This window comes from Somniosus microcephalus, chromosome 2 (assembly GCF_052327205.1).
Source record: "Somniosus microcephalus isolate GS21.2 chromosome 2, FLI_Smic_1.0, whole genome shotgun sequence".
Lineage (NCBI taxonomy): Eukaryota > Metazoa > Chordata > Chondrichthyes > Squaliformes > Somniosidae > Somniosus > Somniosus microcephalus.
The window spans coordinates 369486304-369502796 of record NC_140988.1 but is presented as its reverse complement, the minus strand read 5'-3'; the positions used below and the strand labels follow the sequence as shown (position 1 = coordinate 369502796).

At 46.2% G+C, this 16493-nt stretch overlaps 1 protein-coding gene across 1 annotated transcript in view; it reads right to left on the bottom strand.

Moving 5' to 3' along the window:
- LOC147123754 (dedicator of cytokinesis protein 2-like) overlaps window positions 1-16493 on the bottom strand; it is a 1461504-nt gene that overhangs the window by 346977 nt on the left and 1098034 nt on the right. The window contains exons 30-31 of the mRNA XM_085975685.1: window positions 6364-6442; window positions 3247-3347 (exon numbers count right to left, since the gene is read on the bottom strand). Of these exons, the coding sequence (XP_085831811.1) occupies window positions 3247-3347; window positions 6364-6442 (180 nt within the window). The remainder of the gene's footprint in view (window positions 1-3246; window positions 3348-6363; window positions 6443-16493) is intronic.

The following is a 16493-nucleotide window of genomic DNA, read 5'->3' as shown; positions in this document are numbered from 1 at the left end:
GATATGGCCGTACCAGGCAAAACAGAACCGACAATGACAACAACAACAACAACTTGCATTTATATAATGCCTTTAACATAGTAAAACGTCCCTCGGTGCTTCACAGAAGCGTTATCAAACAAAATTTGACACCAAGCCACATAAGGAGATATTAGGACAGGTGGCTAAAAAAGTTGGTCAAAGAGGTAGGTTCTCAGGAGTGGCTTAAAGAAGGAAAGAAAGGTCGAGAGGTTCAGGGAGGGAATTCCTGAGCTTGAGGCCGAGACAGTTGCAGGCACGAGCCCCAATGGTGGGGCAATGAAATGCGGGGATACGCAAGAGTCCATAATTGGAGGAGGGCAGAGATCTCGGGGGGTTGTAGTGCTTGCGGAGGTTACAGAGATCTACAGCTGTCGATCTCGCAATCGCTCTGTCTGGTGACTCTTCGTAGAAAACATAGAAACATAGCAGATAGGAGCAGGAGTAGGCCATTCGGCCCCTCGAGCCTGCTCTGCCATTTAATGAGATCATGGCTGATCATCCAAATTCAGTGCCTGTCCCTGCTTTCTCCCCAGATCCCTTGATCCCTTTAGCCTCAAGAAATATATCCAACTCCTTCTTGAATATATTTAATGAATTGGCCTCAACTGCCTTCTGTGGTAGAGAATTCCACAGGTTCACCACTCTCTGGGTGAAGAAATTCCTCCTCATCTCATTCCTAAATGGCTTACCCCTTATCCTTAGACTGTGACCCCTGGTTCTGGACTCCCCCGCCATCGGGAACATCCTTCCTGCATCTAGTCTGGCTAGTCCTGTTAGAATTTTATAAGTTTCAATGAGATCCCCCCTCATTCTTCTAAACTCTAGCGAATATAAGCCTAATCGACCCAACCTCTCCTCATACGTCATTCCTGCCATCCCAGGTATCAGTCTGGTGAATCTTTGCTGCACTCTCTCCATGGCAAGAACATCCTTCCTCAGATAAGCCGACCAAAACTGCACACAATGCTTAAGGTGTGGTCTCACCAAGGCCTTGTACAACTGCAGCAAGACATCCTTGCTCCTGTACTCGAATCCTCTCGCTATGAAGGCCAACATACCATTTGCCTTCTTAACCGCCTGCTGCACCTGCATGCTTACCTTCAGCGACTGGTGCACAAGGACACCCAGGTCTCGTTGCACTTCCCCTTCTCCCAATCTATTGCCGTTCAGATAATAATCTGCCTTCCTGTTTTTGCCACCAAAGTGGATAACCTTGCATTTATCCACATTATACTGCATTTGCCATGCATCTGCCCAATCACCCAACCTGTCCAAATCGTACTGAAGTTTTTCTGCATCCTCCTCACTGCACACATGCCCACCCAGCTTTGTGTCATCTGCAAACTTGGAGATATTACATCTAGTTCCCTCGTCTAGATCATTTATATATATAATATGTATATATCATTCAACCTGGTGATACGTGTCTGCATGTTTCAGATAGCCAGCTGAGCCAAACTAAATGGCTAATGGGGTTCACTTTGCCACGATTACAAGAGAAATGTCACTTCAATGGCTCTCAGTTATGTCTGAGGTTCAGTGGCTTGCAATGGACAGAACGTCAAACGACAGCCAACTGACTGACTCTCCCTTCCAATCTTTCTTACAAATATTAAATGGGTTTATTTCCTGAAAATATCAGGAACAGCCGGCAGTGTGTTTGAAAATGACTCAGACAGAGATGGGCTCTCCTCACTGATAGAGGACATGCTGGTAAAACACATTGTTCTTTCACTCAATAAATCTGGACTCAAATCCAATCCAGATGGAGAAGGTCCCTTCAGCCTCTTTTTTTGCAGGATTTTAAAATAAAATGAGTTCTGTCAGGCTCAATCCAATTACAGCAGGCACAAGTCCATAGCACAAAAAGTCCCCTCGCGTTAGCCATTAATTGACACTAACTCAAAAATCAATGACACAGAATATGAACATTGGCAGTGTCGCGCTGTGTATGCGCCGGACATCATTTCAAATATGACTGCGTGTGAAGGTCTATTGGGGAAGGGTGGGTGAGTTCCGCATTGCTCTGGAATTATGTTGCAATCGACCTTGGAGAATCTGATGCAAAGTTAAAAGGCTCTTCAATTTTCCGACAGGACCTCTCTCTCTTTCACCGCGATCCATACAATAAAAAACGCATTTAAAGAGCTCCTGCTCATGCATGATAAACCTTGTGGAGTTTAAATCCTGAATGTGATCAGATTTAAAACTGTGCCCTCTAATTTATCTGTAAGATCATAATGACACTTGATATGAGAAAATGACACTTGATATGAGAAAAGGTCATGCAAGCAACCTTGCCTGCTTCTTCCATAGACCATAGAATCATACAGGACAGGAGGAAGCCATTCGGCCCATCGTGCCTGTGCCGGCTCTTTGAGAGAGCTCTCCAATTAGTCCCACTCCCTCCTGCTCTTTCTCCATAGCCCTGCAAAATTTTCCCCTTCAAGTATTTATCCAATTCCCCTTTGAAGGTTACTATTCAACCTGCTTCACCACTTCTTCAGGCAGCGCGTTCCAGATCATAACAACTCGCTGCGTCATTGTTATTCCCTCGTGGTTCTTTTGCCAACCACCTTAAATCTGTGCCCTCTGGTTACTGATCCTTCAGCCGATGGAAACAGTTTCTCCTTATTTACTCTATCAAAACCCTTCATGATTTTGAACACCTCTATCAACTCTCCCCTTAACCTTCTCTGCTCCAGGGAGAACAATCCCAGGTTTTCCAGCCTCTCCACCGAACTGTACTCTTTCATCCCTGGTACCATTCTAATAAATCTCCTCTGCACCCTCTGCAAGGTCTCGACACTCTTGCTAAAGTGTGGTGCCCAGAATTGAGCGCAGTACTCCAGCTGGGGCTCAACCAGTGTTTTATAAAGGTTCAGCACAACTCCCTTGCTGTTGTATTCTATGCCTCTATTTATAAAACCAAGGATCCCATACGCTTTTTTAACAGCCTTCTTAAAGAAAGAGCTGTACAATTATTTGCAGAAGTAACTTCTAGTTATAATGATTCTCATAATGCTACCACTTTGCTCAACAATAGATATCCTAGAACAAAGATATGCCTTTCATTCCAAAGGCCATGCAGAATATGCTCCATCATGCAGTCCCCAAGCTTCCTGAGGAGAGGTTCTGCTAAGGCTCTACCCACCCACAAAGATAACGGAAGCCGAGCTGAGACTTGGTACACTGACAGCGTAAAGTCACAATGAAGCTGCTCACTTGCATATGATGGCCGTGCGCTTGGCATTCGAGAAGTTCTCCAGTTGCAGAGATTCCTGGGTAAGGAAGGCTACTGTGAGGTGAAAGTAATTGTTCCAAAGCTGTGGTGAGGAGAAAAAAAAAAACACAAAATTGAAATATTACAAAACAAGAGTAATATTAACAGTGAGATGCCTGGCTAAATGTTTCCTTGTGTGTGAAATACTCTGTTGACTCCATGTATTTAAGAAGACACTGCTCTTGCAAAGAAACCAAACCAGCTCTACCTCACCACCACCTCTCTCAGCCCCTCCATGGTCTCTAAATTGTCAGACTGCTTGTCCGACATCCAGTACTGGATGAGCAGAAATTTTCCCCAATTAAATATTGGGATCACCGAAGCTATTGTCTTCGGTCCCCGCCAGAAACTCTGTTCCCTAGCCACTGACTCCATCCCTCTCCCTAACATCTGTTTGAGGCTGAACCACACTGTCCGCAACCTTGGTGTCATATCTGACCCTGAAATGAGCTTCCGACCACATATCCGCGCCATAACTAAGAACGCCTATTTCCACCTCTGTAACATCGCCCGTCTCCACCCTTGCCTCAGCTCATCCGCTGCTGAACCCCTCATCCATACCTTTGTTACTCTAGACTTGACTATTCCAACGCACTCCTGGCTGGCCTCCCATGTTCTACCCTACGTAAACTTGAGGTCATCCAAAACTTGGCTGCCTGTGTCCTAACTCGCACCAAGTCCCGTTCGCCCATCACCCTTGTGCTCGCTGACCTACATTGTCTCCTGGTTAAGCAACACCTCGATTTTAAAATTCTCATCCTTGTTTTCAAATCCCTCCATGGTCTCGCCCCTCCCTATCTCTGTAATATCCTCCAGCCCTACAACCCTCCGAGATATCTGCACTCCTCTAATTCCGGCCTCTTGAGCATCCCTGATTATAATCGCTCGACCATTGGCAGCCGTGCCTTCTGTTGCCGAGGCCCTAAGCTCTGGAATTCCCTCCCTAAACCTCTCCGCCTCGCTACCTCTCTTTCCTCCTTTAAGATGTTCCTTAAAACCTACCTCTTTGACCAAACTTTTGGTCATCTGCCCTAATTTCTCCTTATGTGGCTCGGTGTCAAATTTTGTTTTATTATGTTCCTGTGAAGTGCCTTGGGACATTTTACTATGTTAAAGGTGCTATATAAATACAAGTTGTTGTTGTTCGTACAAGGCCACTAGCAGCCATTTTGTGTTGAAGTCAAGTATCAGGAATTTAAGTTATGATCAATGGTTGAGGAAGTTTGGGAAAAATATGATAACTTTGAAGTGATTTAGTTGAAGTTTTCAAGATTATGATGGCGGTTGACAGAGTTAGTCCAGGTAAACTGTTCATTAATTGGAAGGGTTCAAATACAAGGTGGAATTAGGATTAGGAAGGCCAAATTAAACAGAATTTTTTGTCATCTAAAGCACAAAAAAGCTATTGAAGGGAATGGCACAAATGGCTTAAACAGACAATTAGATGTATTTCTGGAGATAGAAAGGACTGAGGAAAGTGGTGAGAAAATGGATGGTTAGGGATTAAAAGGGATGGGCTTGTTGGGCCCAATGTCATTTTCCCCATTCTTAAAACAGTAATTTCACCTGAATGAGGACATTTGCAAGGCAGACAGTCCTTGGGAGTGCTTACGCTGGAAAGCCGCTATGAAACTGGCGCACTGCTTAGTGAGGACGGTTTGTGTGATGGCTGACGCTTCATCTGTTTCAGTGTAAGTATTCGTTGTTTGGTCCAGTTTTATTATTCATTTGTAGAAACAATAAAAGAAAATATTCTGATCTGCAACGCTGTCAAGCCGTTGAGTCATGAACTGTGCCATCATACTCTACTTAATAATCTGATAAATTGGCTTTTAAGAAGATTAGATACTGGCTATTTTGGGTTCAGTGCAGCTCAGTCCTTCTTTTGACTGGCTTTAAGGCTAACTTAGTTGGAACAATCTCAGTCAAGTTAGATCTCATTGAAACTTATAAAATTCTAATGGGACTAGACAGACTAGATGCAGGAAGGATGTTCCCGATGGCCGGGGGAGTCCAGAACCAGGGGTCACAGTCTAAGGATAAGGGGTAAGCCATTTAGGACTGAGATGAGGAGGAATTTCTTCACCCAGAGAGTGGTGAACCTGTGGAATTCTCTACCACAGAAGGCAGTAGAGGCCAATTCATTAAATATATTCAAGAAGGAGTTAGATATATTTCTTAAGGCTAAAGGGATCAAGGGATATGGGGAGAAGGCAGGGACAGGGTATTGAGTTTGGATGATCAGCCATGATCTCATTGAATGGCGGAGTAGGCTCGAGGGGCCAAATGGCCTACTCCTGCTCCTATCTTCTATGTTTCTATGTTTACATGAATTTACAGCACAGAAACAGGCCTTCGGCCCAACTGGTCTGTGCCAGTGTGTATGCTCTACACGAGCCTCCTCCCACCCTACTTCCTCTCACCCCATCAGCACATCCTTCTATTCCTTTCTCCCTCGTGTGTTTATCTAGAGCTTCTCCTTTACATGCACCTACGCTATTCGCCTCAACCACTCCCGGTGGTAGCGAGTTCCTCAATCTAACCAGTTCCAGCAACGGCCATCGCCATGCCGACTATTGTCGGAGCTCATGTGACCTTCCTTCACACTGTTCCTAGTTCCGAGTGTGCCTGGTCCCACCGCACAAAACTGCGCCCAAACTTTCCATCCGGCTGAATGAGGGTGTGGGCTGACTTGCAAAGTGGATAGAAATTCACACTGGCCCGTCCCTTCTAAGCTTGAAGCTGAAGCCCATTGTTGAGGCAGTCGAGGGAGGCATCTAACCATGCTGTCCCTAGCACGGGAGCGCTTGCTGCTAACACCGGGTGCCCGCAATGGAAAGAGTTCCACTTCTTTGCACTAACAATGATTAGCATAAAAATTCACAAACACACAAGAAAAAAGATATGACTTGCTGGCAATTGACCAGACAACACTGCTCCTTTAATGAGTGGGCAGTGATCTAAACTCGCTGGCAGGCCTGCTGTGGGTAACCCTGGTGTGTCAAGTGTGCATTCCCTATCCCTCCTCCTGTGAAGCTAGCTGTTCCATCTGAACGTACCTGCAGCTCAAAACTCATGCTGTTCAAAAACATTTTATTCAACGTCTCTGCATACTGGTTGATGGCACGTAGGAAAACCCTGTAGGGAATAGAACGAACAATTCATTACCAAAAATGTCCTCGACTTAAGCAACAACAGAAAACTCACGAAGCGGATCGCAGGTATGAAAAGGAAAAAAGAAACGTTTCTGTTTCAGGTAGAGCTACAAAAAAAGCAATCAAAAAGGCTAATGGAATGTTTGGCCTTTATCTCAAGGGAGGCGGGGGGGGGGCGGTGGTTGGAATACAGAACGGCTGAAGTTGCGCTTTAGTTGTACAGAGCCTTGGTCAGACCACCCCCGCCCCCGCCCCGCCCCCCCCCCCCGCCGCGCCGCCCCGCCCGCCCCCCCCCCGCCCCGCCGGCCCTCCCCCCCCCCCCGCCGCCCCACCCGCCCCCCCGGAGCACTGCGTTCAGTTCTGGGCACCGCACCTCAGGGATGATATACTGGCCCTGGAGGGAGTGCAGTGCAGAATCCCCAGCCAGGGGAAACATCCTCCCTGCATCTACTCTGTCAAGCCCTGTAAGAATTTTTTATGTTTCAATGAGATCACCTCTCATTCTTCTAAACTCTAGAGAATATAGGCTGAGTCTACTCAACATCTCCTCATAGGACAATCCCCCCATCCCAGGAACCAGTCTGGTGAACCTTCATTGCACTCCCTCTATGGCAAGTATATCCTTCCTTAGGTAGGAAGACCAAAACTGTACACTATTCGATCATTCTAATACCTCAATTCCATTTACCCGCCTTTACTCCATATCCCTCGATAACATTACCATAGGAACACAGGAACAGGAGGAGGCCATTCAACCCCTCGAGCCTGTTCCGCCCATTCAATGAGATCACGGCTGATGTGTGACCTAACTCCATATACCCGCCTTTGGCCCCCTATCCCTTAATACCTATGGTTAACAGAAATCCATCAATCTCAGATTTAAAATTGACAAATGATCTAGCATCAATTGCTGTTTGCAGAAGAGAATTCCAAAATTCTACCACCCTTTGCGTGTAGAAGTGTTCCCCTAAATTGACTCCTGAAAGGTCTGGCTCTAATTTTTAGACTATTCCCCTTAGTCCTAGACTCCCCAACCAGCGGAAATAGTTTCTCTTTGTCTACCCTATCAGTACCAGAGCTTAAAGCGTTCAGTTGTGAAGAAGAGGTTGCATAAACTTGGTTAGCATTCCCTTGAGCATAGAAGACTGAGGGACAATCTAATCGAGGCGTTCAAAATGATAAATCAATTCAATAGGGTAGATACAGCGAAAATATTTCCTTTGACAGAGGGAGCAAGGCACGTAGTCTTAAAATTAGAGCTAAGCCGTTCAGGAGTGAAATCAGGAAGCACTTTTTCACACAAAGGCTGGAACTCTCTCCCCAATAGGCTGTGGACGCTGGGACAATTGAAAACTTCAAGACAGTGATTGAAAGACAGTGATTGAAAGATTTTTGTTAAGTAATGGTATCAAGGGATATGGAGTAAAGGCGGGTAAATGGAATTGAGGTATTAGAATGATCGAATAGTGTAGTTTTGGTCTTCCTACTTAAGGAAGTATATACTTGCCATAGAGGGAATGCAATGAAGGTTCTGGTTCCTGGGATGGGGGGATTGTCCTATGCAGAGAGATTGAGTAGACTAGGCCTATATTCTCTAGAGTTTAGAAGGAGGAGAGGTGATCTCATTGAAACATACAAAATTCTTACAGGGCTTGACAGGGTCGATGCAGGGAGGATGTTTCCCCTGGCTGGGGAGTCTAGAACCAGGGGTCACAGTCTCAGAATAAGGGGTCGGCCATTTAGGACTGTGATGAGGAGAAATTCCTTCACTCGGAGGGTGGTGAATCTTTGGAATTCTCTACCCCAGAGGGCTGTGGAGGCTCAGTCGTTGAGTAGATTCAAGACAGAGATCGATAGGTTTTTGGATATTAAGAGAATCAAGGGATATGGGGATAGTACAGGAAGGTGGAGTTAAGGTAGAAGATCAGCCATGATCTTACTGAATGGCAGAGCAGGCTCAAGGGGGCCAAATGGCCTCCTCCTGCTCCTATTTCTTATGTTCTTATATTCTTATATGTAATAGAATGATGGAACAAGTTTGAGGGGCTAAATTGCCTACACTCATTCCTATATTTCTAGATCGTTAGTTATTTATTTTTGATTGGAGCTTTGTGGGAGGGCAATGCTGATAAAGTCAGAGTGAGAAGGACAGGGGGAGGTTGAAGAGAAAGGTCATGATATTGCTTGTCCACACAATTGAGATGCTTGGTCTTCAAATCTGCATTTGGGCTTTGGGCTCCCCAACAGAGAGGTTATTGGATCATGCCTGGGGACTGCAGCATACTGATTTACTGAGACCAGCAAAATGCTGTCTCACACTTGCTTTGATGTGAGAAGAAGCAATTGGACAGGAATTGTTATGAATGGACTGCACCTGACAACACTTCGAAAGTACTTCATTGGCAGTAAAGCACTTCATTGGCAGTAAAGCACTTTGGGACGTCCTGAGGTCGCGAAAGGCGTGATACAAATGCAAGTTCTTTCTTTCATACTGGGGAATGGGGAATAAATGCCAGCCTTGCCAGCGATGCCCACATCCCGAGAATGAATAAAACAAACACTGCGTCCACTAGCAGAAGTCACTGGCAGCAGATCAAGAGTGGAACGTTGCCTGGTTTCTACCTTGTCCCAGTCTGGGAACATTGAGGGCACTCCTACCACTGCCCAGCTTGAGATCAGTTAACTCAACAGAGACTGGGATACTGGGTCCTTCCATTCCCTAATGGCTTAGCTACACACCATTTTGCTCGCTGAGCCAGCAGGGAAGCTTGGACTCACTATTCAGCATAAACCAGCACAAGTAAGGAGTGTGATGGAATGCTCTCCACTTGTCTGGATGAGTGCAGCTACAACAACACTCACGAAGCTCAACATCATCCTGGCCAAAGCAATCCGCTTGATTGGCACCACTTCCACCACCTTAAACATTCACTCCCTCCACCACCGGCGTACCGTGGCTGCAGTGTGTGTACCATCTACAAGATACACCGCAGCAACTCGCCAAGGCTTCTTCGACAGCACCTCCCAAACCCGCAACATCTACCACCTAGAAGGACAAGGGCAGCAGGCGCATGGGAACACCACCACCTCCAAGTTCCCCCCCAAGTCACACACCATCCTGACTAGGAAATATATCATCGTTCCTTCATCGTCACTGGGTCAAAATCCTGGAACTCCCTACCTAACAGCACGGTGGAAGTACCTTCACCACACGGACTGCAGTGGTTCAAGAAGGCGGCTCACCCCCACCTTCTCAAGGGCAATTAGGGATGGGCAATAAATGCTGGCCTTGCCAGCGGCGCATACATCCCATGAATGAATTTAAAAGAAAACATCTTGGCTCGTGTGGCGTATGAGCACCGAACGGACCTCCCTCCAACTATTGGCCTGTTTCTGGTCTCCTTACCAAAGGAAAGACATACTTGCCTTAGAGGGAGTGCAACAAAGATTCACTAGACTGGTTCCTGGGAAGAGGGGATTGCCCCATGAGGAGAGATTGAGTAGACTAGGCCTATATTCCCTAGAGTTTAGAAGAATGAGAGGTGGTCTAATTGAAACATATAAAATTCTTAAGGGGCTTGACAGGGTTAATGCTGAGAAAATGTTTCCCCTGGCTGGGGAATCTAGAACACGGGGTCACAGTCTCAGAATAAGGGGTCGGCCATTTAGGACTGAGATTAGGAGAAGTTTCTTCACTCAAAGGGTTGTGAATATTTGGAATTTTCTATCCCAGAGGGCTTTGGAGGTTCAATCGTTGAGTATATTCAAGACAGAGGTCGATAAATATTTGGGAACGAAGGGAATTAAGGGATAGGGGGCTAGTGCGGGAAAGTGGAGCTGAGGTAGAAGATCAGCCACGATTTTATTGAATGGTGGAGCAGGCTCGAAGGGCCAAATGACCGACTCCTGCTCCTATTTCTTATGTTCTTATGTTCTGTGATGTAAATGCAGTGTAACTTACATTATACACGGAACTTCACAATTAAATGAAAGGTTCTTGGCCAATGTTAACACTCTGTTGTTTCTGTCTTTTTCTTGTTGACTGTGAGTATATCTTTGTTTGAACAGTGAATGTTGATGGCATCACCGAGGGAACTGGCTTGCATAGTGCCCCACAGTATGACACAGCTGAATTAGCTTGCACGCACAGCTGAAATTACATGATTTGCTGAACCACCCTGTGTTAATTACTAGATCTGATGCTGTTAATTCAACTCCTCCACACCGTGGGCACAGGGACTCCTCTCAGTCAATCCCACAGATGATATCATCTGATCTCACCGAAGACAAAGTAATAACAAACACAAGAAAAAAAAACCTACGGATCTAAGACAGAAAAATAAACATCCACTGGCTTAAACATCCACTCCCTCTACCACTGGCGCACCGTGGTTGCAGTGTGTACTATCTACAGGATAGATAGATAGATATCTTCGGCAGCACCTCTCAAACCCGCGACCTCCATCACCTAGAAGGACAAGGGCAGCAGGCGCAATGGGAACACCACCACCTCCAAGTTCCCCTCCAAGTCACACACCATCCTGACTTGGAAATATATCGCCGTCCCTTCATCGTCGCTGGGTAAAAATACTAGAATAACAGCACTGTGGGAGCACCTTCACCACACGGGCTGCAGCGGTTCAAGAAGGCAGCTCACCACCACCTTCTCAAGGTGAAACTAGGGATGGGCAATAAATGCTGGCATTGCCAGCGACGTCCACATCCCAAGAATGAATTTTTATTTTTTTAAAGCAGAATATTGAGGTTAAATAACAACAGAAAATGCTGGAAAAACTCAAGCAGGCCAGGCAACATTCGTGGAGAGAGAGAAACAGAGCTAACATTGCAGGTCGAAGACCTTTCGTCAGAACTTCCTGTTTGACCACACTGTTCTGACGAAGGGTCTTCGACCCGAAACATTGACTCTGTTTCTCTCTCCACGGATGTTGCCTGGCTTGCTGAGTTTTTCCAGCGTTTTCTGTTGTTATTTCAGATTTCCAGCATCCGTAGTATTTTGCTATCATATTGAGGTTAAATATTGGTTGAGTTTTCAGCCCCCTTTCTCATTTGGTCTTGTAATCTCCTGTGCTCCATTTAAATTACAGAGAAGACTGCTGGGCACCAGTGAAACGACCATGTGAGGAAGGCCTCGATTCATACTGTGCTACTGTTCGGCAGGCTGCGGGAGCCCTTTGGAACTGGTGTGTAGTCTATTTGACCCTTGGGGACCATTACAGGCCAGCCCAGTTCTAACCCAAAGTCCGCACGTCTACAATCCAGCACGGGCCACCAACAAGGGCAACCCACCTGACAACCCCTCCACCCAATGCAACCGCACCCCCCTCCACCGCCACCGCCACCCCTGCCCCAGGCAATGAGACTGAGGTCAACTGTAGCGCCAGTGTGGAAACTCACACCGGACTGGGTATGGAAGCTGAGGATTCCTTTAATTGGAGGAATCCGTTGTGTAACCTATATGCTGGGGCACACAAACTTCCTGTTTGACCACACTTCAGATTGCCTTAATGGTTGTGTTCTATCAAAGCCTGTGGGGACGTGACCTGATTTCACATTGAAATGTATGATTTAATTATCAAGCCTCACTTCCCTTAAACATTGGAATATTTGGTAGAGATTAAGGTAGCAGAAAGCTCTTCAGAACTATTTAATGTCATGTGAATGCTTGTGGGTCAATATTACGAATGTAGATGTTATCTGATTTTCAATTTCATTTTTATTTTTCTCAAAACTGTACATGTGAGTTCTCCAACCCAAGAGAGGGTTAGTGGTGGGGAATGGAATCTTTTCAGCATCTGTTTTTGTTGCACCCAATGTCAGCATCAAGCAGCCCAGGTGACACACGGGAAAAACGTAGGCACAGTAAAGGTCCCTCTACTCTGCCCCAGTAATGGGCCTCCAACTCCAATCTCGAGAAAACTGCCTTCTACTACACCATAGATTCATAGATTCATTGAAATTTACAGCACAGAGGGAGGCCATTTGGCCCATCGTGTCTGTGCCGGCCATAAAGAGCTATCCGGCCTAATCCCACTTTCCAGCTCTTGGTCCGTAGCCTTAACATCAAGAAAACCAAAGAAATCATTGTGGACTTCAGGAAGTCTAAAGGCGGAAGTCACACCCCCATTCACATCAATGGGGCTGTGGTGGAAAGGGTGGACAGCTTTAAGTTCCTTGGAGTCCACATCACGGAAGACCTCTCCTGGTCCCTCAATACCTCCTCTTTGGTGAAGAAGGCCCAGCAGCGCCTATATTTCCTAAGGAGGCTGAAGGGATGTAACCTGTCACCCCTGATCCTCTCTAACTTTTACCGCTGCACAATAGAGAGCATCCTGACGAACTGTATCACAGTATGGTATGGCAGCTGTAGCTACTATGACCGGAAAGCCCTGCAGCGGGTAGTCAAAACTGCCCAACGCATTACCGGCACCCGGCTACCGACCATAGAGCACATATACCAGAAACGCTGTTTACGGAGGTCACGGACCATCATCAAAGACCCTACCCACCCCAGCCACAGTCTGTTCGCCCTCCTGCCATCTGGGAGACGCTACAGATGCATTCGCACCCGTACGACCAGATTTAGGAACAGCTTCTTTCCCAGGGCTGTCATCCTACTGAACTCTACAAATAAACTCTAAAGCCTGCACATCTGCCAATGCACTTTATTATGGTTATGTTTATGTATTACAAGCCAAATGTATGTTGAATGTTTAAATGTCTTAATTTAAATGTACACTCTCGGGAGCCGCAAGCCTACATTTCGTTGTACTGCACTTGTGCACTAACAATGACAATAAAGTTGATTATTATTATTATTATTGTAGGTTTCAGCACTTCTAGGGCATATTCAAGTACTTTTTAAATGCGACGAGGGTTTCTGCCTCTACCACCCTTTCAGGCAGTGAGTTCCAGACCCCCACCACCCTCTGGGTGAAAAAAGTTCTCCTCAACTCCCCTCTAATCCTTCTACCAATTACTTTAAATCTATGCCCCCTGGTTATTGACCTCTCTGCTAAGGGAATAGAGCGGCAGCGGCGGGAATCTCGGCGGAGCGGCGAGGCTATAAAGAGGCGGCAGAGAACAGGTAGGCGTACTAATCTCCAATCTCAGAGAGAGGGAGAGAAGTAAAAAGTAATCGAAGTGTGACCTGAGGAAGGACGTTCTTGCCATGGAGGGAGTGCAGCGAAGATTCACCAGGCTGATACCTGGGATGGCAGGAATGACATACGAGGAGAGATTGTGTCAATTGGGCTTATACTCACTGGAGTTCAGAAGATTGAGAGGGGATCTCATCGAAACCTATAAAATTCTGTCAGGTCAGGACAGACTAGATGCAGAAAGGATGTTTCTGATGGCCGGGGAGTCCAGAACCAGGGGTCATAGTCTAAGGATAAGGGGTAAGCCATTTAGGACTGAAATGAGGAGGAATTTCTTCACCCAGAGAGTGGTGAACCTGTGGAATTCTCTGCCACAGAGGGCGGTGCAGGCCAGTTCATTAAATATATTCAAGAAAGAGTTGGATATATTTCTTGAGGCTGAAGGGATCAAGGGATATGGGGAGAAGGCAGGGACAGGGTACTGAATTTGGATGATCAGCCATGATCTCATTGAATGGCGGAGCAGGCTCGAAGGGCCGAATGGCCTACTCCTGCTCCTATCTTCTATGTTTCTATGAAAGCAGGTAAGTGATTGGTTGGTGAGTATTTCTCTCTTTTTTAAACTTTAACTCTGTTGTTTATACTTTCTAAGCTCTCTGTGGTGTAGCGGGGACTGTTTGTAAACCAGGGCACTTAAATATATCATTTAACTGTAGTGTAATTGGTGGGATTGATTTGATTTAATTTATTTTGAATTAATTAAAGGGTAAGTCATGGCAGCACAGCTTGGCGCCGTGGTATGCTCCTCCTACACTTCCTGTGTCTCTGACAACCATGTGTGCAGGAAGTGTATCCAGCTGCAGCTACTGGCAGACCGCATTGCAGCACTGGAGCTGCGATTGGATACATACTGGACCATTCGCGATGCTGAGGACGTCGTGGATATCACGTTTAAGCAGTTGGTCACACCGCAGGCAAAGGTTGGACAAGCAGAAAGGGAATGGGTGACCAACAGGCAGAGTAGTAGGCGCAGGCAGGTAGTGCAGGGGTCCCCTGTGGCCATCCCCCTCTCAAACAGATATACCACTTTGGATACTGATGGGGGGGATGGCTTACCAGGTGAAAGCAGCAGCAGCCAACTTCCTGGCACCAGGGGTGGTTCTGCTGCACAGGACGGGAGGAAAAAGAGTGGGAGAACTATAGTGATAGGGGATTCTATTGTAAGGGGAATAGATAGGCATTTCTGCTGCCGCAAATGAGACTCCAGGATGGTGTGTTACCTCCCTGGTGCAAGGGTCAAGGATGTCTCAGAGCAGCTGCAGAACATTTTGGAAGGGGAGGGTGAACAGCCAGTTGTCGTGGTGCATATAGGTACCAACGATATATGTAAAAACCGGGATGAGTTCCTAAAAGCTGAATATAGGGAGTTAGGAGGTAAATTAAAAAATAGGACCTCAAAGGTAGTAATCTCAGGATTGCTACCAGTGCCACGTGCTAATCAGAGTAGAAATAGAAGGATATTTCAGATGAGTGTGTGGCTAGAGGAATGGTGCCAGGGGGAGGGATTCAAATTCCTGGGACATTGGAACCGGTTCTGGGGGAGGTGGGACAAGTTCAAACCGGACGGTCTGCACCTGGGCAGGGCTGGAACCGATGTCCTAGGGGGAGTGTTTGCTAGTGCTCTGGGGAAGGGTTTAAACTAAAATGGCAGGGGGTTGGGAACCTGTGCAGGGAGACAGAGGAAAGGGAAACAAGGATAAAAGCAAAAGACAGGAAGGAGAAAAACAAAAGTGGCAGGCAGAGAAATCAAGGGTTTAAATCAAACATGGCCACAGTAAATAATAATTCTAACAGATCTAATAGCGTTAAAAAAACAAGCCTGAAGGCTTTGTGTCTTAATGAGAGGAGCATTCGCAATAAGGTGGATGAATTAGCTGCGCAAATAGAGGTAAATGAATATGATATGATTGGGATTACAGAAACATGGCTCCAGGGTGGCCAAGGCTGGGAACTCAACATCCAGGGGTATTCAATATTCAGGAAAGATAGGGAAAAAGGAAAAGGAGGTGGGGTAGCATTGCTGGTTAAAGAGGGGATTAACACAATTGTAAGGAAGGATATTAGCTCTGATGATGTGGAATCTGTATGGGTAGAACTGAGAAATACCAAGGGGCAGAAAACGTTAGTGGGAGTGGTATATAGACCTCCCAACAGTAATGCGGAGGTCGGGGATGGCATTAAAAGGGAAATTAGAGAAGCGTGCAATAAGGGCACTGCAGCTATCATGGGTGACTTTAATCTACATATAGATTGGGCTAACCAAATTAGTAACAATACTGTGGAGGTGGAATTCCTGGAGTGTATACGGGATGGTTTCCTGGACCAATATGTTGAGGATCCAACTAGAGATCAGGCCATCTTAGACTGGGTATTATGTAATGAGAAAGGATTAATTAGCAATCTTGTTGTGCGAGGCCCCTTGGGTCAGAGCAATCATAATATGATAGAATTCTTCATTAAATCTGTGTGTAGAGCCAGATGATGTAGGCGGGGTTTTAAATGAATTTTTTGCATCTGTGTTCACTATGGAGAAAGACGATGTAGACATAGAAATCGGGCATGGGGACTGTGGTATACTTGAACATATTAGCATCGAGAGGGAAGAGGTACTAGAGGTTTTAGCAGGCCAAAAAGTGGATAAATCCCCAGGCCCGGACGAGATGTATCCCAGGCTACTGTGTGAGGCAAAGGAAGAGATTGCAGGGGCTCTGACACAAATTTTCAGAACCTCTCTGGCCACAGGGGATGTACCAGAGGACTGGAGAACAGCTAACGTAGTACCATTATTCAAGAAGGGTAGCAGGGATAAACCAGGGAATTACAGGCCAGTGAGCCTAACATCTGTGGTAGGGAAAT